The sequence below is a fragment of the Anopheles coluzzii genome, chromosome 3, assembly GCF_943734685.1.
Source record: "Anopheles coluzzii chromosome 3, AcolN3, whole genome shotgun sequence".
In the NCBI taxonomy this organism is placed as follows: domain Eukaryota; kingdom Metazoa; phylum Arthropoda; class Insecta; order Diptera; family Culicidae; genus Anopheles; species Anopheles coluzzii.
This window is the reverse complement of record NC_064671.1, coordinates 24172763-24192154: the sequence shown is the minus strand read 5'-3', so window position 1 is coordinate 24192154 and position 19392 is coordinate 24172763. Positions and strand designations below refer to the sequence as shown.

The following is a 19392-nucleotide window of genomic DNA, read 5'->3' as shown; positions in this document are numbered from 1 at the left end:
TGTGTGTGTGTGTTTTTTGGCGCGATCGGTGTCGTTTAACTGTTAGAGGTGGTAGTAGTGTGCGAGTGTGTGGTGTGCGGCAATGGGAATATTCCTATTCGCGCATCCCCCATGAGTTCAGTTCTGTTTATCTCTCTCTATCTTTCCGTCTCCGGATGTTCTGCAGCCCGCCCCCTCTCCGGTGGGCGTGTGTTGTGAAGTGATGGAGCGCGACCACCCCCAGGTCGATTGTGTGAGACAAATGATTTGAGATGTTGTGAATAAATGTAATGTTTCTATTCAGTCGAATTGGAATCAAACAATAAACGCGGTTTCGATTTTGTTGTTGTTCGTCGTCGTCGTCCTCGAACGGTTCGGGTTTTTGAAGAGAGAGGGACGGTTTGGTATCGCCGCTAGTTTACTCCTTAGATTGTAAGCTTCATTTGATCCCTTAATACAGAGGATCATAAATATACAACTTTCAAATGCTAATTTGAAAAGCCTCTACACAACATGACTGACTTTTTACGAGGCGAATGGTGAAGGACAGTTTGCTCGTTTCATCTCTAATCCGAAAGTGGCTTTTTCATACATTCTTAAACGAGCGAACATGAAGAGAATGCTATTTATTGCAATTTACCTTTTAATTTAACACATTCTGGGCAAATTAGCTACTGGCTTCCGAAGGATCTTTTTCATTTGACAAAAATGGTAATGATAGATAACCGTTGCATTACCTCTTCTTGTCGAAATAACACGCTGTCGTTGTAACCAGAGGTCAATATGTATTCCAATCGAACGGAATAAATGGAATTGTTTATCCCTTCACTAGTATTGAGGCACATCTGCGTGAAAGCATGCTGGTCGGCAACCTGTCGTTCTCTAAAGCCAAGGATCAGGGTGCCGAGTGCAAGTGTAATTGCTTGCCCAATATAAATTTCCGTTTGTGTCGTATTTTCCATCGAATCCAGATAACTCTAGCGAGTGCGCTTGGTGCGCCAGCGGTTGGAAGGGAAGGAGCCCTTGCGAAAAATATGAATATCGCCTTAGCTAATATATTAATGAAAACCATTGATTCTGACGCTACAATTTCTGAAACTAAGCATGTTATTCTCATTTAAAATAAATTAAATCAACAATCTCAATTGTTCATAATATTGAGAAAATGGTCAGCAATTTATTATTTTACACTTAAACATGTCCAAAGTGCGGTAGTGTTATTGTGACCATATTCTATATTATATTGTACCATAGTGACAGCTAGTTTTAAGTAAAAAAGTGGCTAACAATAAAGCTTAAGCTCATTTCGTTTATGTATTCATCACATTTCGTTGTGGAAAAAATAAAAAATAACGAGCTTCTCTGCAATTATTCAAAAAATATCTTGAAAAAGTAATGCAAGTTTTACTTTTCTAGCTTGACGGCGCACTCTATCGGACTGTAGCGAAACAAAACGGACACATTGCAAAATCCAGAGAACATTTTTGCACGGTTTTTGATTTGCATAATTTTGTTTTAAATTAGTTTGTTACCAGCAATAAATTCTGGCAGTGAGCAACATATTTTAACTGATAATAAAAATAGAGCTCTCTTTCAAATTTGAATACAAGCGTCATAATTAAAACTGCCAAGTCGTGTGTGTTTTAATATTTCCTCTTTTTTCCTTAATACAGTAGAACGTCGATTATCCGGGGACGGATTAACCGGCGGGCGGCTTAACCGTGCGCATATATCTGACAGCTGTTCATACGTACGGCGAAAGTTTGCAGCGATAATCAATTGGGTAACCAGTTTCTTGTGCAGCTTTGTAGTGTCTAGGGGTATTTTCGAAATTCATTTTTGTTCATGAACAGTTGGTAAACCTACAGTTATTGATTAAAATAATATTCTACTAACGATTAATCGATTGATTCTAGGTGAATTAATAATAAAACTAGTGAATTTCATATGTTTTATATGCGTTTGACTTTTCTTGGACCATTATCCGTGCAAATCGATTAACCGGCAACCGTCCGGTCCCGAGCTGCCCGGATAATCGACGCTCTACTGTATTTCCTTGTGCTTTAGATATGTTTTAATCAGCCATGTACACCGATCTTTAAACAAATCTTCTACTTTTACAATTGATTATTTAAGCGCAAATGTTGTACAAACTTACTATTTCTGTGGACCATAAAGTGGCTTTACCTGAAGCCCAAACAATGCTTTCTGCTAACATAGTTGAATCTGGTGAATATGTAGCTCCTTTTTGAATAAATTTAACTAATCAGACCCATTCCTACTCATCTAATCGCAGCTTACCGCAACAAATAAATGGGAAAACCGAACATCGTACCGAAAAAATAACAAAACATATCCGTTGCATGGGAATTCCCTTTGCGCGGCCAACTGGTTTGACAGCTGTTTTTGACAAAACAGCGCCCGAATGTTTGTTGGGAAGCAGCGACCCGAAATGTTCGCTGGGCAAAGTTCCGAAAGCAGTGCTCCGAATTGGAAGAAGAGTACTCTAATCGTCAATGGAAAATCGTGCGTTAATTAACGGCATCCAGTAATACAGTGCCAGGCATTAGCAGCTCCGGGAAAAGGGCTGTCGCGTGCGCGTTAAAATCGGTCCAATCTAGTCGCGAATTGCGAAACGGTTCGGTGTGCAAAGGTTGAAACAGATCGCCACTCGCTGAATGAGCACGGCTGCGGCCATCTTGAAAGTGAGGCACCACAAACACACGCACAAACGTAGACACGTACGTACGTGCGCCGCGCACATACACACAAACGTCGCCTTAGCCGCTCGGCCCCGCCGTGTGTCGTGAAGAGGAGGAGGGGGCTCTCTCGCTCTCGCTCTCTTTTGATTCGCAAACTTACCGTGGTTCCTGTGTTTGCGGTCCGTCGGAAAAGAAAAACCCCGAGGAAACGGAGCAGCATAAATCCACGATTTGCAACCAACACACACACGCACACACACGGCCATCCGTCTCGTCAACTTCCAGCACCGGCGGAAGCTCTCGGCATACAGGGCTCCTCGTTCCCCCCCCCCCCCCCCCCGCCCGCACCATTTTTGTTGCCGTACCGGAACAACGCGTTTCTTTTTCCTCCATGGCTGGCATTAGATGCTGGATCTAGGAAGGCGCAGGAAAAAAAGAAACCCCCCCCCCAATCATCACTAACAGCAGCAGCAGGAGCAGAAGCTCATTCGCCCCATACATATTCGCCATCGGTTGTCCTCTCGGTGTGACCACAACCGTACACAGTGCAAAAGCAGGGAACGAAAAGGGTAGCGAGCTGAACGATTGCATCCGAAAGGAGTACATTCTGCGGAGCTCAAAATTACCCCCAAGCGTTTCCGTTCCGACATCGGTGGAACAGAGTGGAGCAGCAGCAGCGGCAGCAGCAGCAGCAGCAGCGGCAGCAGCAGCAGCAGCATAAGAATCTGGAGCGAACGGGAGTGCGGCGGCGGACAGGAAGTTGTTGAAGCGCGCGCCAGAACCATTCCGGAGGCCCGTTTTGCATGAGTAGATTATGTCTGATATCTGTGAGCAGATGTGTACATAGCCATGGCTGCGACGCGAAAGTTGCAAGGTGAGAATAACGCGCGCGCGTGTGTGTGTATACTGTGTGTGTGTATACTGTGTGTGTGTGAGCGCGTTTGGGTAGTTTTTTTTCGGTGCGATTATTATTGCCCTGGTTTCGCGCACGCACTGGCAAACGCAGCAGCAGTAGTAGGCCGTGTGTGTAACACAGTAGAGAAAGTGACAATTTCAATGTGAACAGTTTTTCACAATCGAACCAGGGCCGTTTGGTGGGAGGGATAGCACCTCGGATCTTGGAACAACCCCGTGACAACACCGGGTCGCGTTCTGCGTGTGTGCAGTGTTGGAGTATGTTTCATCTCCCCTCACCCCCCGGCTCCGCTCGGTCGCATAATTTTGCATCTTTTCAAATCAGATGATTGTGCAATTTCTGTCTCAAAATAACAATTTGCATGGAGATACGGTGTGAAACGTAATCTGTGTGTAGGAACGCACACCGAAGGGACGGAAAAGCAGGGACTGTGGCATTGGCATTTTGAAATTAGTAAAAGTTAGGAGTTTTTTTGTTGTTGTTCCATCTAATCCATCACCATTATTGGACACATCACTCTACCCTTCCCAAGAACACGTTGGATTACTTTGATCGCACCACCGAGCGAAAACTAATTGGGTAGAATATTGTGCAAAAACGAACCAAAGATGGCATAAATACACCGAGCAACCGATGGGGGTTGTTAGGGCGAGCTGTGAAGATATATGTGTGTGATATACATATCTAGCCAGGCCGGCGAAGGGGTTACAGAGAAATTGATGCTAATGAAGTGTGTGTCTCGCGGAGCTCTGTGCACGGCTCGTGTGGCGGGAGGGAGGGAAAGCGAACGGTACCGAATGACACATATGAATGACGAGAGGATCGCGACCGGCGACGCTCGCGACCACACTGTCAGTTGTTGCAGCTGGCGGGCGAATCACATGTAGTGCTGCTATAAACAAAAGGCTACATAAACATTTGCCAACCACCACACTTCTCCCTCCATCCTCCTCTTGTGCGGGAATATCGGTTCAATTTATCGAATAGTATTTTTAGTTTTGGGCTAGCATTTCCTTCCCATTTGCTATGTTTTTCTAATTGGTTTTAAGAGTCATACATTGGACTTCTAACATTCGAGAATATTTTTATATTCTCACTAAAATGATTTTTAATATCGTAAAAAAAGCAGATTTAAGCATCTAAGCACAATACTCTAACAAAATGTTTCTTTCATGCTTGCAGGTGAAATCGATCGGTGCCTGAAGAAAGTCACTGAGGGTGTAGAAACGTTCGAAGATATCTGGCAGAAGGTTCACAATGCTACCAACAGCAATCAAAAGGTCTGTGTGTCTCTCCGTACAAATGGCCAGTCGCTACTGTGCAGCCCCCCAATAATTCTTCTGCTTCCTTTGCAATGCAGGAAAAGTATGAAGCAGATCTCAAGAAGGAAATTAAAAAGCTGCAGCGGTTGCGCGATCAAATCAAATCATGGATCGCATCCGGCGAGATCAAGGATAAAAGCGCTCTGCTGGAAAACCGTCGGCTCATAGAAACCGTAAGTGTGTCGGCAAAACAAAAAAATGGTGTGCCGAAACACGGAACCCACCCACCCCACAGTACTCTCTATACGCTCTTTATGTTTTATTCTCCTCCCCAACCCCCAACCCCAACTTCAACCCCGGGCCTCGGATCCGACAGCAAATGGAGCGGTTTAAGGTGGTCGAACGGGAAACGAAAACGAAAGCCTACTCGAAGGAGGGCCTTGGCGCGGCCCAGAAGATGGATCCGGCGCAGCGGGAAAAGGAAGAGATTAGCACGTGGCTAACGTCGTCCATTACCTCGCTGCAGATACAGATCGATCAGTTCGAGTGCGAGGTTGAGTCGCTGCTCGCCGGCAAGAAGAAAAAGCTCGACAAGGACAAGCAGGACAAGATGGACGAGCTGAAGGGCAAGCTGGAGCGGCACAAGTTCCACGTCACGAAGCTGGAGACGCTGCTGCGGATGCTCGACAACGACGGCGTCGAGGTGGAGCAGATCAAGAAGATCAAGGAGGACGTCGAGTACTACATCGACTCGTCGCAGGAGCCCGACTTTGAGGAGAACGAGTACATCTACGACGATATCATCGGGCTGGATGACGTGGAAATCTCTGGTATTTTTTTTGTTTTTCGGTGGCTAAAGATGCCCCCCCCCCCCTAAAATGCTCCATTTGCAAGGGGTTGAGATTGAGTAAGATGTTCTTTCTTCCTCTCCTCCCATCGTAGGCATCCCGGTGTCGACCGGTACGGATAGCAATAACAGCAACGAGACGGCAGGTTCGCCAAGCAGTCTAATATCGGGAACTAGTCCGGCGCAGTCACCGGTGCTAAACTACAGTGCCAGCACGTTACACAATCACAGTAGCGATCTGTCCGCCGATAACAACAATCTGAATGAGAAGCGTTCGAAGAGCGAGGGCACGAAGATTACGGTAAGTCACAGCTGCCCCCCTGTCTATCTTGGTTTAATGCGACTGAAGTATGTTGTTTTTGTTTTGTTTTATGCTTCCGAAATATGCATGCAGCCGGTGAAACCGACCGCAATCCGCGCTAGCAAGGTGGACCCGTCCGTCACCGCTGTCAGCAATGCCGTCAACAATAACGGCAGTAGCAGCAATAGCACCAGTAATAATAGTAGTAGTACCACTATTAGCAACAACAATACGTCCAAGACCGGGCTAATCAGCTCGACGCCGAGCAAAAACCACGCGAATGCTGCCGCGCCGCTACCCACCATGCTGGTGCTACCGCAGCCGCCCAACAGTATACCGATCATCGGGCCCGCTTTTGCTGCCGTTGCAAAACAACATCCCAGTGAGTATATTCGAGTGGAAGAGAGAGAGAGAGAGAGAGAAAGAAGATGCGCACCCTGTGTGTTCACATGAAAGAGATAGCATTGTTGCTTAGCACCGGTTACTGGAGTTGTGTAGCATTAATGGAATGGTTCCTTTTTTTCTCTCTTTTCTTTTAGAAAATGGTTCTATACTCCAACCCAGCACGCCCACGACGGGTGCTGGCGCATCGTCCGCATCGTCGACAAGCGGGCCACTGCAAACGCAAGCACCGAATTCATCGAATGTCTTTAGCAGCCTCAGTCAGATTATTAATACATCTCAAACTAAGCTTAGTCAGCAGCAGCAGCAGCAGCAACAGCAAACGCCGAGTAGTCTACCGAGTGCTGCAGCCGTTGTCGCCGCCGCGAATAGCAGTAGTGGTGGTGTGCCGTCTTCGACACAGTCGAACGCATCTTCACAACAGCAGCAGCAACAGGCGCAGCAGGCGCAGCAGCAGCAAGCACAGCAGCAGCAGCAGGCCCAGCAGCAGATTCCTCCCGGTCAGAATTCCATGCTACTTCACAATGCCCTGTCGTCGGCATCGAGTACGGAGAGCAACAATCATGTAATGAGTACATCGTCCGCGTCTACCATCAGTAGTAGCGGGGCGAACGTTATTAATAACTGTGTCTCTCCCAGCAATTCCGCAGTCAGTAGCAGGTAAGTGAACCGTTGCGACGTGTAACCGCGTTGCGCTCCCGGCGTCTGTAGTAACGGCGTTCTCTTCTAACTTCGGCTTTTCTCTGTGCCCTTTGTTCCCTGTGTTTGTGTTTTACTCAGAGCGTCACCTAGCTTGATGTCACCTCCGCAGCAGCAACAGCAACAGCAGCAGCAGCAACAGTTGTTGAACGGTCCCACAGCACTCGGTAAGTGTAGGTGTTTGTTGTTGTACTGACAACACTCTCTCCTACCTCCTCTCCCTACCTTTGCTCCCTACCTTCGCTCCCTACACCCACCCAAAACACAATGATGCCGTGTTGTGTAACACGTGTGTTTGTGTGTGTGTGTGTTGGCGCATGTAAATGATTCACTGATGCTATTTCCGTGTTCTTTCTCGTGTTCGCTCGTACGTCTTGGTGTAGCGCAAGAAGTGATAAATAGAACGGGAGTTCTCGAAACGGGCCCAACCGCCAACCCGAACGCGTTAATGCAGCAGCAACAGCAGCAGCAGCAGCAGAGCCAACAGCAACAATCGTCGAATACCCAGGGTGCAGCGGCGGTCGCGGCAGCCGCAGCCACCACTGCGCAACAAGCTGCAGCTGCAGCAGCAGCAGCACAAGCATCCGCATTTGTCGCGGCGGCTGGTCAGCTACAGCAGCAGCAACAACAGCAGCAGCAGCAACAGCAACAACAACAGCAGCAGCAACAATCGCAACAGCAGCAACCACAACCACAGCCAGCAGATTCGAGACAGGCTGGGCCAGTTCCTTCGAATCAAACGCCCCAACCACAGTCCGGTGGCGGTGGCGGCGGCGGCGCCGGCCAGTCGTTAATGGTCGATGCGAGCGGCGTGCCGGCGGGAGCCAACGCGGGCAACAACCTGTTGCCAACGTCATCGGCTACTGCCGCCATCACGAACGGACCGAACACGATCATCAACACTAACTCTAGTATTTCGAACGCCGCCAACGTGAACAGTGGTGGTGGCGGTGGCGGCGGCGGCCCCGGAGGCATGAAGCCGTCGGCCGGTACGCACGAGGCCTGCATACCGCCGCTACTCGGCGTGGCACCGCTGGGCACGTCCAAGCTGCAGAAGGAGCATCAAATACAAGTAATACTGATGGGGATGGTGATATTGTTCTGTGGAACGCTGATTGCTGATGAACATTTGTTTTCTTTTGCCAGTTCCAACTCATGGAAGCCGCCTACTATCATCTGCCAACACCAAGCGATTCAGAGAGGCTAAGGCCGTACTTGCAACGTCAACCTGTCCAAACTCCACCGCACTATCCACAGGTAAGATGGATTTTAGGCAAGAGAAGATGTTTTGATTAAAGGTAGTCATCAGTGCTGCAAAATGTCATGAGCATCACGATACTCAATGAAAGTGCGTTATGACGTGCTGCAAACGACATGCGAGTGCTTGAGTCAAACATGAAACTCTGACAAGCTGAGCTAAATCAAGCATAATCATGTTTTTCTGGCTGTGTACAATGTTGTCAAATGCCACCGTTGTAGTCATTAATACTCATGACTGAAACAAAGCTTAAATCAGCTCACAAATCAGAGACGATCAGAGGTGAGACTCAATCAGTTGGTGGATCAATCACATGCTTGGTGACATTTTGTTTAGCACCCAATTCTTAGTCCCTCACTTGGTCACGACATTTTCTATCGGTGATAATCACATTCTTGAAATCGCGACATTGTTGCGGCATACTTGGCGTGTGGTCTCAAGCAAAAAAAAAAAATCTTTTTCGCTCTGTCTGCTTTGATTGGCTGTCTGGTCAAACAGAGCGAGAAAATATGCTCATTTTGTTTCTTGGAATCACTCGCAAGCACCGCATATCTGACCATCGTGATGATCACTGAGTAACTGACCAAGAGCTGGTCGCACAAAATGTCACGAAACATGTGATGGTCGCACCAACTGCTTGAGTCTCACCTCTGATCATCGCAGTAGAGCTCGCTGACATGATTTTTTTTTAAATTGGAATTTGTCATGACTATGTCATTGACATTTTGCAGAACTGATCACATTTAAAAAAAGTCATGACATAGTGACTGATCAAGCGATGGGTGCAAAAATGTCACGAAGCATGAATTGGTTTCACTAATCGATTTTGAGTATCACCTTTGGTCACCACAATTGAGTACGTGACGCTGACATTGATTTTGTTTCAGTCAGATTTTTTTTATGACATTAGCAGTGACATTTTGTAGCACTACCTCTAATACATGGTAATACTCTAATATGGTTCAATTTGGCCACACTTTGATAAGGTACAGATCTAGCTAGTGTGTAACATGTTAACCGATAAACTTTTATATAAATATTTGATCTGTCCATAAAGGAATGTTTCGTTAATGTTAATGCTCTACTCTTTTCCTACCATTTCAGCAACAACTTCCACATTCTGAAACGGTTGAGTTTTTCCAGCGTCTGTCACCGGAAACGCTCTTCTTCGTGTTTTACTACATGGAGGGAACGAAGGCTCAATATCTAGCCGCGAAGGCGCTGAAAAAGCAGAGCTGGAGATTTCATACGAAATATATGATGTGGTTTCAACGCCACGAAGAACCGAAAGTGATCAACGAAGAATACGAGCAGGTAAGACACGAATGCGGCAATGTTAGGCTTACCTTTTACCGCTTCAAACCGCTCTAGTCCATTTCGTGTTTAGTGCGAACGACAATTTTTGCTTCGTTTTATATATTGAATACAACACATTATTTTTCTCTTTCGGTTTTTTGTTCTTCTTTCCAGGGAACCTACATCTATTTTGACTATGAAAAATGGGGCCAGCGTAAAAAGGAAGGGTTTACGTTTGAATACAAGTACTTAGAAGACAGGGACCTGAATTGATCTTTACAGATTACGGAACTCCTTTTTTAAAAAATATGTGGAAAAAAACAAAATGAAGCGAAAAAAATTGATCAATAAAAACTATAAAATGTTCTGAAAACAAACAAATCCCCAAAAAACCACCCCCCCTCAACCCCAAACGGGGGCGAAACAACCGCAACCACCACTCACACCCAACACACAAAGAGAAACAAAACAAAAAAACGAAAAATAATGCCGTCGCTGTACAGTTTCGGTGGAGGAAGTCTATCGTACTTGAAGGAAGCAACAAGCGGCGGCAAACAACAAGCAACGCGCTTCTTACTACCGACATACCGTATCAATCAATGCATACGTTCCCATACTGCAAAAAGAGCCTCCGTTTCGTTGTTCAATATCCACGACAACAGTTGAATGGTGAAGATTGAATGATCATCGATACTCTGCGTAAACGCATACCTGTACAAACGGCATTTCCCTTTGAAATGGGTCCCTCACCCTGTTGAAAGTAACATCCCACGACTTTCCGCCGTGTGGAACTTGCAAAGACTCCGATTTAAAAATGTTTGCCTTTGGTTCTCTCTTCGTTAAGCTTTTCATTCTTTCTTTGTTTTTTAGAAAAAAGGAAGCTTCCACCATCCTGTACATAAATCAGCGGTGCTCGTCGTCTGTCCGTGGGCCGTATTTGCGGCACGATTTTGGAAGCCGCCGGCACAGCCGTGTGGATGCGGATGCACTTATGCATTTTCAAACGGCAGCGGAGGCATATACGCTGGCTGCCACCTGTATCTCGTTGTTTCTCTTGAACGTTTTGGGAATGTCAATTGGCGCTGGTGTGAATAGAGTTTGTGTGTGGTGTGCCTCATCGCGAGAGATCGGTCCCCCAGCTACGAACAATGTTTTAGTGAAATCGTAAACCTTTAGAAGCAAAAGAAAAAAGAAAAAAGAAAACATACACAACGTAAAACCATAACATAATCCATGATTGATTGATGATAGAGAATAGATTTTAAAAGTTCAAACTGAAGCAAACAAGAAAAATATGTGTAAAAAAACAAAACAAAACAAAACAAACCCCCAAGTAAGCAGGCAAAAATTAGCGGCAAACACAAAAAGAAAGTAAGAGAAAAACAAAAAAGTATGCAAACACACAAACATCGTCATCATCCCCTTTCCTAAACGAGCGCGTTTCATTGAGGAAGTAAGCATTGAAGAGATATTTTGTAGCTGAAAAAAACACAGATCGATCGGTCGGTTAATGTGCACGTTTGCCATCTCCCGCCGCCTTCGTTCGTGTTGCCGTTTTAGGAAGGGTTAATGGTTAAAAAAAACGGATTATTTCATCTGCACAGCTCAGCACGCGCGCGCTCACCCATCCATCATTTGCGCCGAAATCACCATTGCTATGTAAAAAGTAACTGCTAGAACCATCTTACACGACACGACAAACCCTGTTCCCTTAAGGATGGGGCTTTTCTCGATTCTTCACCCCAAACAAGAAGCCCCCATATACGTAAGCGGGGCACTCAGACACACTCACTCATCAATCAAACTGTCGAACGCGTACGTCCTTAAGGAAAATCTGTGCGCTTAAGTCCATTGCTAGCCGTTTTAGGGATGGGTTAAAAACATGATGATTCGCTGCTTAGTTTGTTGTTCATTCAGCAAACAACTCATCCATTATCCTTCAACACCCACCTAAGCCTGCGTAAAATTGGTGTTAACATTCACAAAAGATTCGCAGCTGCTCATGCTCAAGTTGCTGTTTACGGTTCCTGTTTTCGTTAAGAGGTTTTTCTTTTAAATTAAATGTCCAAATCCATTTGGAGAACGAGTTAAAGAGCGATTTAGAGCGAAACATTTTTGTCTAACTTCTTTGCTAATTACGAACAAGCTCTTAGTTGAATCGTTTGTACAAAAAGTGCAGCAAAACAAGAAAGCTAATCACTTAAGCAGTACACACACACGCCCATAGAGAAGCCTGGGGAGTTTGAGTTGCCTGTGTATAATAGCACCATCACCCTTCATCACTCAGCAAGCAACTTCCAACTTACGACAACGCGAAGCCACCCGTCGAAGATGAAACTTGCTGCGTCCATTGCGTCTTTAAACGCGAAGCTGTCCATCTACGGCGTGGCGTGGTAGATACGGACGAGGGGTAGCAACAGGGTGTAGATAATTACAGGAGATAAGTGAGAAGGCAAAAGCGCTGCACACAGGAACACAGCAACGGCACAGGAACAGGAAACGGTAGCGCGGGCGAATCGGGTAAACTTCTTTCATCTGTTAGTTGATTGTACGTATGTGTGTGTGTGTGTGTGTGTGTGTGTGTAAAAAAAGAGAGTAGCGTGTATGTCTCTTGGGCCAGAAGTGTAGTGATTCGTTCCGTTTCAAATAAGCCCGAGGGTGTATAGTACTAAAGGAGTATGGGAAGGCGTTTGTTACTATTGCGCGAGCGGCCGTCTCGTGTGGTGGCGCTTGTGCGCGCGGTCTCTGTTTGTGGGCTTTGAGTTGAATTTGGTGGAGAAGTAGAGAGAAGGATACAAAACACAATGCCTGCGCTTGTGTGGGGACAATGGCAGTGCTGTTGTTGGTGCCGAAAGGGACAGGGGCGTCGTAATAAAAGTAAAACAAACGCTCAGTAGTAAATAACGAAACAAAAACGAAAAGTAAATTAAAAAAAAGAACTGATTCCGAGTGCAAACAAGCAAATAGAGAGCAAACAAACGGAAAAAACATAAGGAAGAAATACAAAGTTTCACGAAAAAATCCCATCTCTTGTTTGTTGTGCTCTCTCGCTGTGTGTTGGGGTCACGATGTTGGGGTCTGAAGCAGTGCAGATTTATTTTTCGGCTAAAAACTGCCAACAGAAAGACGATCTGCCCGGAAACGAAGGAAGTAAATTATTAATTCTATCAACACAACGTTAAAAAAAAACAATTGAATGATACACAAAGATAGAAGGAGGGAAGAAGCGTACTATTACAACAGCAAAGTAAGCAAACAAAAGGTGTAGAAAATGAAAAATAGAGGAAAAATCAGAGAAAACGAGTAAAAAGAACAAAACAAAGTGAGAAAGAAGGGAGAGGACACAAAGAAAAAAAAAACCCAATACAATCCTGTTGCTAGAAAAACACACATACCAAGCAACTGCCACGATTGATGATGCCGTTTCTGTGTGAGCTAATTAGAAATCGCTATGCGGTTAGGGAAAACGTTCTGTTTTTTTCCCCCTGGCAGCGCCTGGACATCCTTAAGTATCCTGCGTGTTGCGTACAGGATGGCGCTCGATTAATAAGAGCGAGTCTTGTGTGTGTGTTTGAGGGAGAGAAAAACAAGGAGTAGAAAACGAAGAAGAGTGTAGAGTTACGTTTCAGTTAAAGTAGAAACCTTTAAGGCTCCAGGATGGAGGAGAACACTCTGAGGGGGAGAAACGAAACACAGAGGAAGAGGACAAAACACATTGAAACACACCCCTACACACTCACACACAAACAAAATCTCCTTTAAACACGAATGACGATAAATGAATGAACAAAACAACTGCAGTAAAATGTGATTTATAATTATAGATAAACTGATTGAGTAATTATTAACGAAATAAAAGCTCTATATATTAAAGTGCGTTTGATGTTGTTTCGTTGAATTTGGTGGCCCGGTTTTGGTAGCGTTGGGCGACGTAATTTAGAGACGCTCCCCAACTACTTGCTGAACCTCAAAGGGAGTTCTCTCAAACCTGCACTATGAATCCATTTCGGTTCATCAACTGATCAAACCTATCCTGATCCTAAAACTGATCTTAAATCTATCACTATTACATATCTTGTTTCAAATCTATGGTTTTGGAATTAGTCTTGATCATATCCATGCCCTGAAGCTAAACCAAAACCTATCCTGCTTCTGAATCTGAACCCCGAATCCATCTCGGTCCAGGCACTGTTCTCGATCATTTCCCAGTAATCATGTTTACCGCTTCCCAATCATGGTCCTAAACCCAATAATGAACGATACTAGCACTTATTCTGAATCTTTGCCGTTCCTGGAACTGATTCCGAACTAATATCGGTCCTGGAATAGATTACGAATCCAGCCCGATCCAAGAACTGATGCCGAGCCTTTTTAGGTCTTGTAAATGAATCCGAATCCATACCTGTCCGGGGAATTGATCCGTGTCCTGAAACTATCCCGGAACTAACATGGAATCTATCCTGCTCCTAAATCACGATCCTGAAACCTATCATAAACGTGAAATTGCTTCCGTACTCATATTGGTCCTAGAATAAATTCTAAATCTTTATAAGTGTAAGAACTGACCGCAACAATGTCCATGTCCTGAAACTTACCCCAAATCTACCACGATCCTGGAATTGATTCCGAACCCATCCCGGTTCAGGAGCCGACTCCTACCATATCCATACTCTGAAACATAAACATACCCCACACCTATCTTGGCCCCAAAACTCTGATTAAGATTCTGAACTTATCTAAAACTCATATTGCTCCTGGTATTGTTTCCGAAGTTGTCCCGGCCTTGGAACTGGATGTGAACCTTTATCAATCCTAAAATAGATCATCAACCTTTTCCTATGGGCTGATCTGGTGGTACGGTCGTCAACTCGTACGCCTTAATAACATGCCCATCATGGGTTCAAGCCCCCGAATGGACAGTGTCCCCATACGTAGGGCTGACTATCCTGCTATGGGGAGGAATCAATTAGTCACTGAAAGCCAAGCCCCAGTAGGATTTTTACAGACAGGCCTTGACAGACAACGGTTGCTATGCCAAAGAAGAAGAAGAAGAAGAAGAAAAAGAAGAAGAATAAAATCTGTTGTAAAAACACAAATCCATCAATTTGTTCGTGGTAATCTTGATCTTATCCCATTTTCACTTCCTTTTTTTACAGCGCACCTTTCAACAACAAACACAGTGACACTGGGAATGTTGGGAATCCTTAGGAATGTGCGCAGTGCGCACGCCCATCCAAAATGCAGCCGCACCGTTCCGCACCTCATCACCTGTTGCACTTGTTGCATGGAGAATGCTCCGTCCGTCCACTCGGTCGGTCCATTCCACGCGAGGACGTCAATGTCACTGCGGCGCGGCCAGCGTAATGTGCGATTGTTGCCGTTCGTCGTCACATGATGCGGCTATTTATAATCCACCGTGAAAGTATTGATCAAATAAACGGGACGGGACCATCACATTCCTACCAACGGGGCAGTCGGACCGAACGAAAATCAGATCGGACCGTGTAAAAAGCGAAAGCTAAAGTTGCCACCAGCAGCCCCGGAATAGCGATGGAGCTAGCGGATCTACCGAACGAGGTGCGTGTATAGTTTTACAAATCAAATGAACAGTTCTTAGGTAAAACTTACCTGTTGGGAAACACTCTTTACAGCTGCTGGAAAAAATCTTCACCTTTCTGCCGGTGAACGAGCTCGTCAGCGTCGTTTCGCTCGTCTGCTCCGCCTGGTGTGATGTAATCCGAACGTTTGTGCTGCCCAAGCAGGGCCTACTGCACGTTCGCCCGGTGCATCCCGTAACACATCAGCTAATTGCCATGGAGACGGTCCTGAAGGAGCAAGCGGTGAAACCATACCCCTGGACCAACCTGAAGCTAACCATTCCCAACGGGGACCTACCCACCCGACCAGAGTTTATGCGCTTCTTCAACCAGCAAGGACACTCGCTCAAAACGCTCACCATCCAGTGTACCGAACTTACGGGGGACATTCTTGCCGCGTTCCCCACGCTCTACCATCTCGAAAGCCTCTGCATCGTCAGCGAGTCGGAATCGCTGTACGGGCCCGTGCCAGCGAACGTCGAGATGGCCCTAACCTCCCTCAAATCGCTCACCCGCCTCCGGCTGCATCTGCCCTCGTACACCATCCTGCGCAGTGTCGCCTTCCTGAGCGGCGCAAGGCTCGTGTCGCTAGCGCTCGAACGGTTCGAGATGGAGCTACACCACCTGCGCCCCCTGCTGGACGATCATCATCGCACGTTGCGCGAGCTGACGGTACGGGTGGAGGAGATGAAACCACTGCTGACGCTGCTAAACTCCTACCCGTCGCTCCAGCTGCACCGGCTAAATGTGAAGAGTGCCGGCAATGAGGACGATTTTTCCGACGCCCTAATCCAGCTGTACGACCAGCAGCCGCAGCTCCGTGCGCTTACGATCGGCTCGGAACTGTCCCTGCGGGCGGTTGACGCGCTGCCGCAGAAGCTGCTCCATCTGCAGGAGCTGGAGCTGATTGCGGAAAGCATCAACAACTGTAAGGCACTGAGCGAGCTGCGGCATCTGCGCCGGCTTACGCTGTGTCTGTACGATGTCCGGGCCTGGGACGAAACGGTGCAGCTCGAGGGTGTGACGGAGCTTTCGCTCGCGGTAACATTTCCACTCATTTCACCGGCCATATTTTGCTCCTTTCCGTGCGTGGATCGGCTGTATCTGGAGGACGTGGACGACGATACGCTGATGCGCGACATTGTGGTCGTGCGCACGCTGATGGCGTGTATGCGGCAGGTGCGCGTGCTCGATCTGGAAAACTTTGTGTTTCGAGAGCGCGAAATCCTGAACGATGGTGTGGTGCGGTTTGAGGAGATGGAGCGGCTGGAGTGCTTGAAGTATAGCTGTCGGGATATGTCCGATGCGTCGCTGCTGACGATGAACCTGCCGGTGCTGAGGGAACTTTACCTCACGCACTGTCCGAATGTTTCGTTCGAGGGTTTATCGTACCTTGTGAGGAACTGTCCGCTTATTGAGCGGTTGCATCTCGAGTCGAACAAGCGTGGGTTAGAGGATGAGGCGTTGGAGTTAATTACACGCAAGCTGACCCATCTGAGGATGTTGGTGCTGGTGAACCTGCGGGCGCTGACGAACGTTTCGCTCGATTCGATCGTTAACAATTGCTTCTATCTGATGGTAAGTTACTTCATCTTCATCGTGATTGTCCTCTTTTTAATTGATTTTATTCTCGCTCATTTTAGGAGCTCACCATAACGCACTGTGTTGGTATTACGCTGGAAAAAGGAGCCGCCATCGAGAAGCTTTCGGTTGTAAAATCGTTGAAAAATTTAATTTACAGCTAATTCAAGTGTTTAATATGTTGAGGATAACTAAATTGCCTTACAGCGTTTTCCAGGGTTGCTCATGGCTGTGGGACACTTCCTTGACTCTTTCTTATTGGAAGTGAACTTCATATGTTGGAAATTCGACTCTGTGGTACCCTTTTTGGACAGGCTCATTGGAAATTCCTATTGGATTGGTCAAACAAGGGTGCTAAAGAATCCAATTCCCATTACAATAAGTTCATTTCATGGAAGAAAGAGTCAAAAAAGTTTCCCACAGCTGTGAGAACTCCTAGAAAAGCCTGTAAAATGCTTGTGGAAGCTTTTGCGAAATGCATTGCTTAAAAAGCACGCGCCTTTTGCAAGTGAGCAAATGAAGAAACACTCCTTATTGCACAAATAAACCGTCCAGCTAAAGGAAACGCTTAAACAAATGCAAACCTGCGTTGCTAAATTTCGACACTTTTGAGGCGAAATTTGCCGGAAAAATTGAACAGCAAAAAGGAACCTCAACCTCGACGATGCTGCAATTTCAATAGATATATTCTGTTTATTATCTGCAGTATATATGCTAGTTGTCGACAATACAATACTTCCATAAATTGTGTTTACGGGCCGTTTTGTTTCTCTCCATCTTCCCACCACGCTGTGTTCTTGCACTTTCCTATTCCACGCGCCACTGAGCCTAAAACCGTATCTTGCCACCATCCATCGCCACACACATACATACGGGGGGGGCGATGGCGGGGCATTCAATATGTATGATTTTGTGTACCATCGTTTACTTTTGCCATTTTTTGTTTTGGTTGTTGCCTGTTGTTGCATTTTTACTGTTGCTGGATGACAATTTCCTATCACTTGGTGGTTGTTGCTTCTTTATTTTGTCTGCTTTTTGGTTGCGCGAATGTCTTAGAAAACAACATGAACAAATCAGCGCTGCAAATCTAACAAACTCCTCTCCAGCGTCTCCTTCTTCGGGAGACACGCACAAACACCAATTGGGGAAAAAAAGCCGTCTATAAAGTTGTACAATAATCATCAATCTCGTATGTGGTTACACTCTATTGTGTGGTTGTAGTTTTTGAATTTTACAAAAAAAGGTGAAAATGCTACCCATTAACAAACTAGCAGTAAGTGTAAAAAATTCTATTCTTTTTTGTATTTTCTTACACAAAAAACCTACAAACAACACACGACTGTGCTGAGCTAATTTCGCCACACGTTTTTAACGACAATATATATATAGTATTCTCACCTCTCAGCTCTACTCACTATTTGAACATACTTCGCAAGGTAAAAGTAAAAGAAATCGCTTTCCCCGGTAATCAGCTACATTGCATACCCCAATTTAATAATTGCAGAGCTAAACCGAGCTGCCATCAAAGCTACGTGTGTAGCACAATCGGTGTAGTAACTTACTTCGCTAGCAAACAATGCGAGATACGTTTTGGGGTGAAATGTTTCAATGGTGATGATGATATTTGCTGAACTAATGCAAAATAAAACCACAACAAACAAAGAACCACTTCTAATGTGTAAAACGTTCGCCCCAAAAACATTAACAATGCACGTGCCCGAAGCAGTACATTGTGGCCCTTTAATTGTTAAATGAAATTCCGCTCATCCATTCCCTTTCGCGTGACGCTCAGACGATCTTTCCCACTTATGCAGCACAAGTACGTTAAAATAAAATCATTTACAGCACACACACACACACGGACACGCGTTTGTAACGAAAATTAGCCGTAATTAATTATCACCTGTTTGCTTATTTTCTAACATTCCTACACACCTCCTTATTATTTCTTCGCCATTTACCAGCAATGATGCGAATATTAAGCTTTCTCTCTTTTGTTTTAAAAAATGGGACAAAACACGCACGCCTTTACGGCTGTGTGCTCCTCTGTAGTGATGCTTTGCTTGTGGTTGTTTTGTTTTTTTTTTTTTCAAATAAAATTTGATTCTACCTAGCAATTTGCTGAGTAACCTTGCTGCGCATACATTTACAAAAAAAGGTTCCCTTTTCTCTCTTCTCGGTCACAACGGTTTCTCTCTAAACTTTAAATCATCCATACCCCGCAACCCCCTTGCCCTAAGACACACACACACCTTAAGCACACCACGTCGATAGCGTTCTAGTGTTGAGCGTATATAAGGGTTAACTTTATCTATATATATAGAGATGTAGATGTGAGTCTATGAAAGCTATTTCTATTACGACGGTCAACATTGAAAACGGCATCGTGATTTTAAAAGCTGATATCTCATATCTTTACTATTCCGTGGCTGGTGTGTCTGTGATTGTTTGCTTAATAATAAAACACGTTTGCACTTACCTACACACATCATCTTCACGTGCTAACTGCTGCGCAAGAATGCTGGCTGCGTTTAGGTTCCTGTTCTTCCTTT

The 19392-nt window shown here is 45.6% G+C and overlaps 2 protein-coding genes across 2 annotated transcripts; both read left to right on the top strand.

Moving 5' to 3' along the window:
* The first annotated feature begins 2412 nt into the window (after positions 1-2412).
* On the top strand, positions 2413-10955 carry LOC120955833 (CCR4-NOT transcription complex subunit 3). The gene is made up of 12 exons (XM_040377020.2): positions 2413-3555; positions 4780-4877; positions 4958-5092; positions 5236-5689; positions 5802-6007; positions 6101-6389; positions 6547-7069; positions 7190-7275; positions 7492-8180; positions 8255-8365; positions 9471-9680; positions 9837-10955. Exons 1-12 carry the CDS (start codon positions 3531-3533, stop codon positions 9933-9935), a joined length of 2925 nt encoding a protein of 974 aa, XP_040232954.2. The 5' UTR covers positions 2413-3530; the 3' UTR covers positions 9936-10955.
* Positions 10956-13588: 2633 nt separating this feature from the next.
* LOC120959192 (uncharacterized) lies at positions 13589-19300 on the top strand. The gene is made up of 3 exons (XM_040382417.2): positions 13589-15239; positions 15314-16837; positions 16903-19300. Exons 1-3 carry the CDS (start codon positions 15213-15215, stop codon positions 17002-17004), a joined length of 1653 nt encoding a protein of 550 aa, XP_040238351.2. The 5' UTR covers positions 13589-15212; the 3' UTR covers positions 17005-19300.
* The last annotated feature ends 92 nt before the right edge of the window (positions 19301-19392 follow it).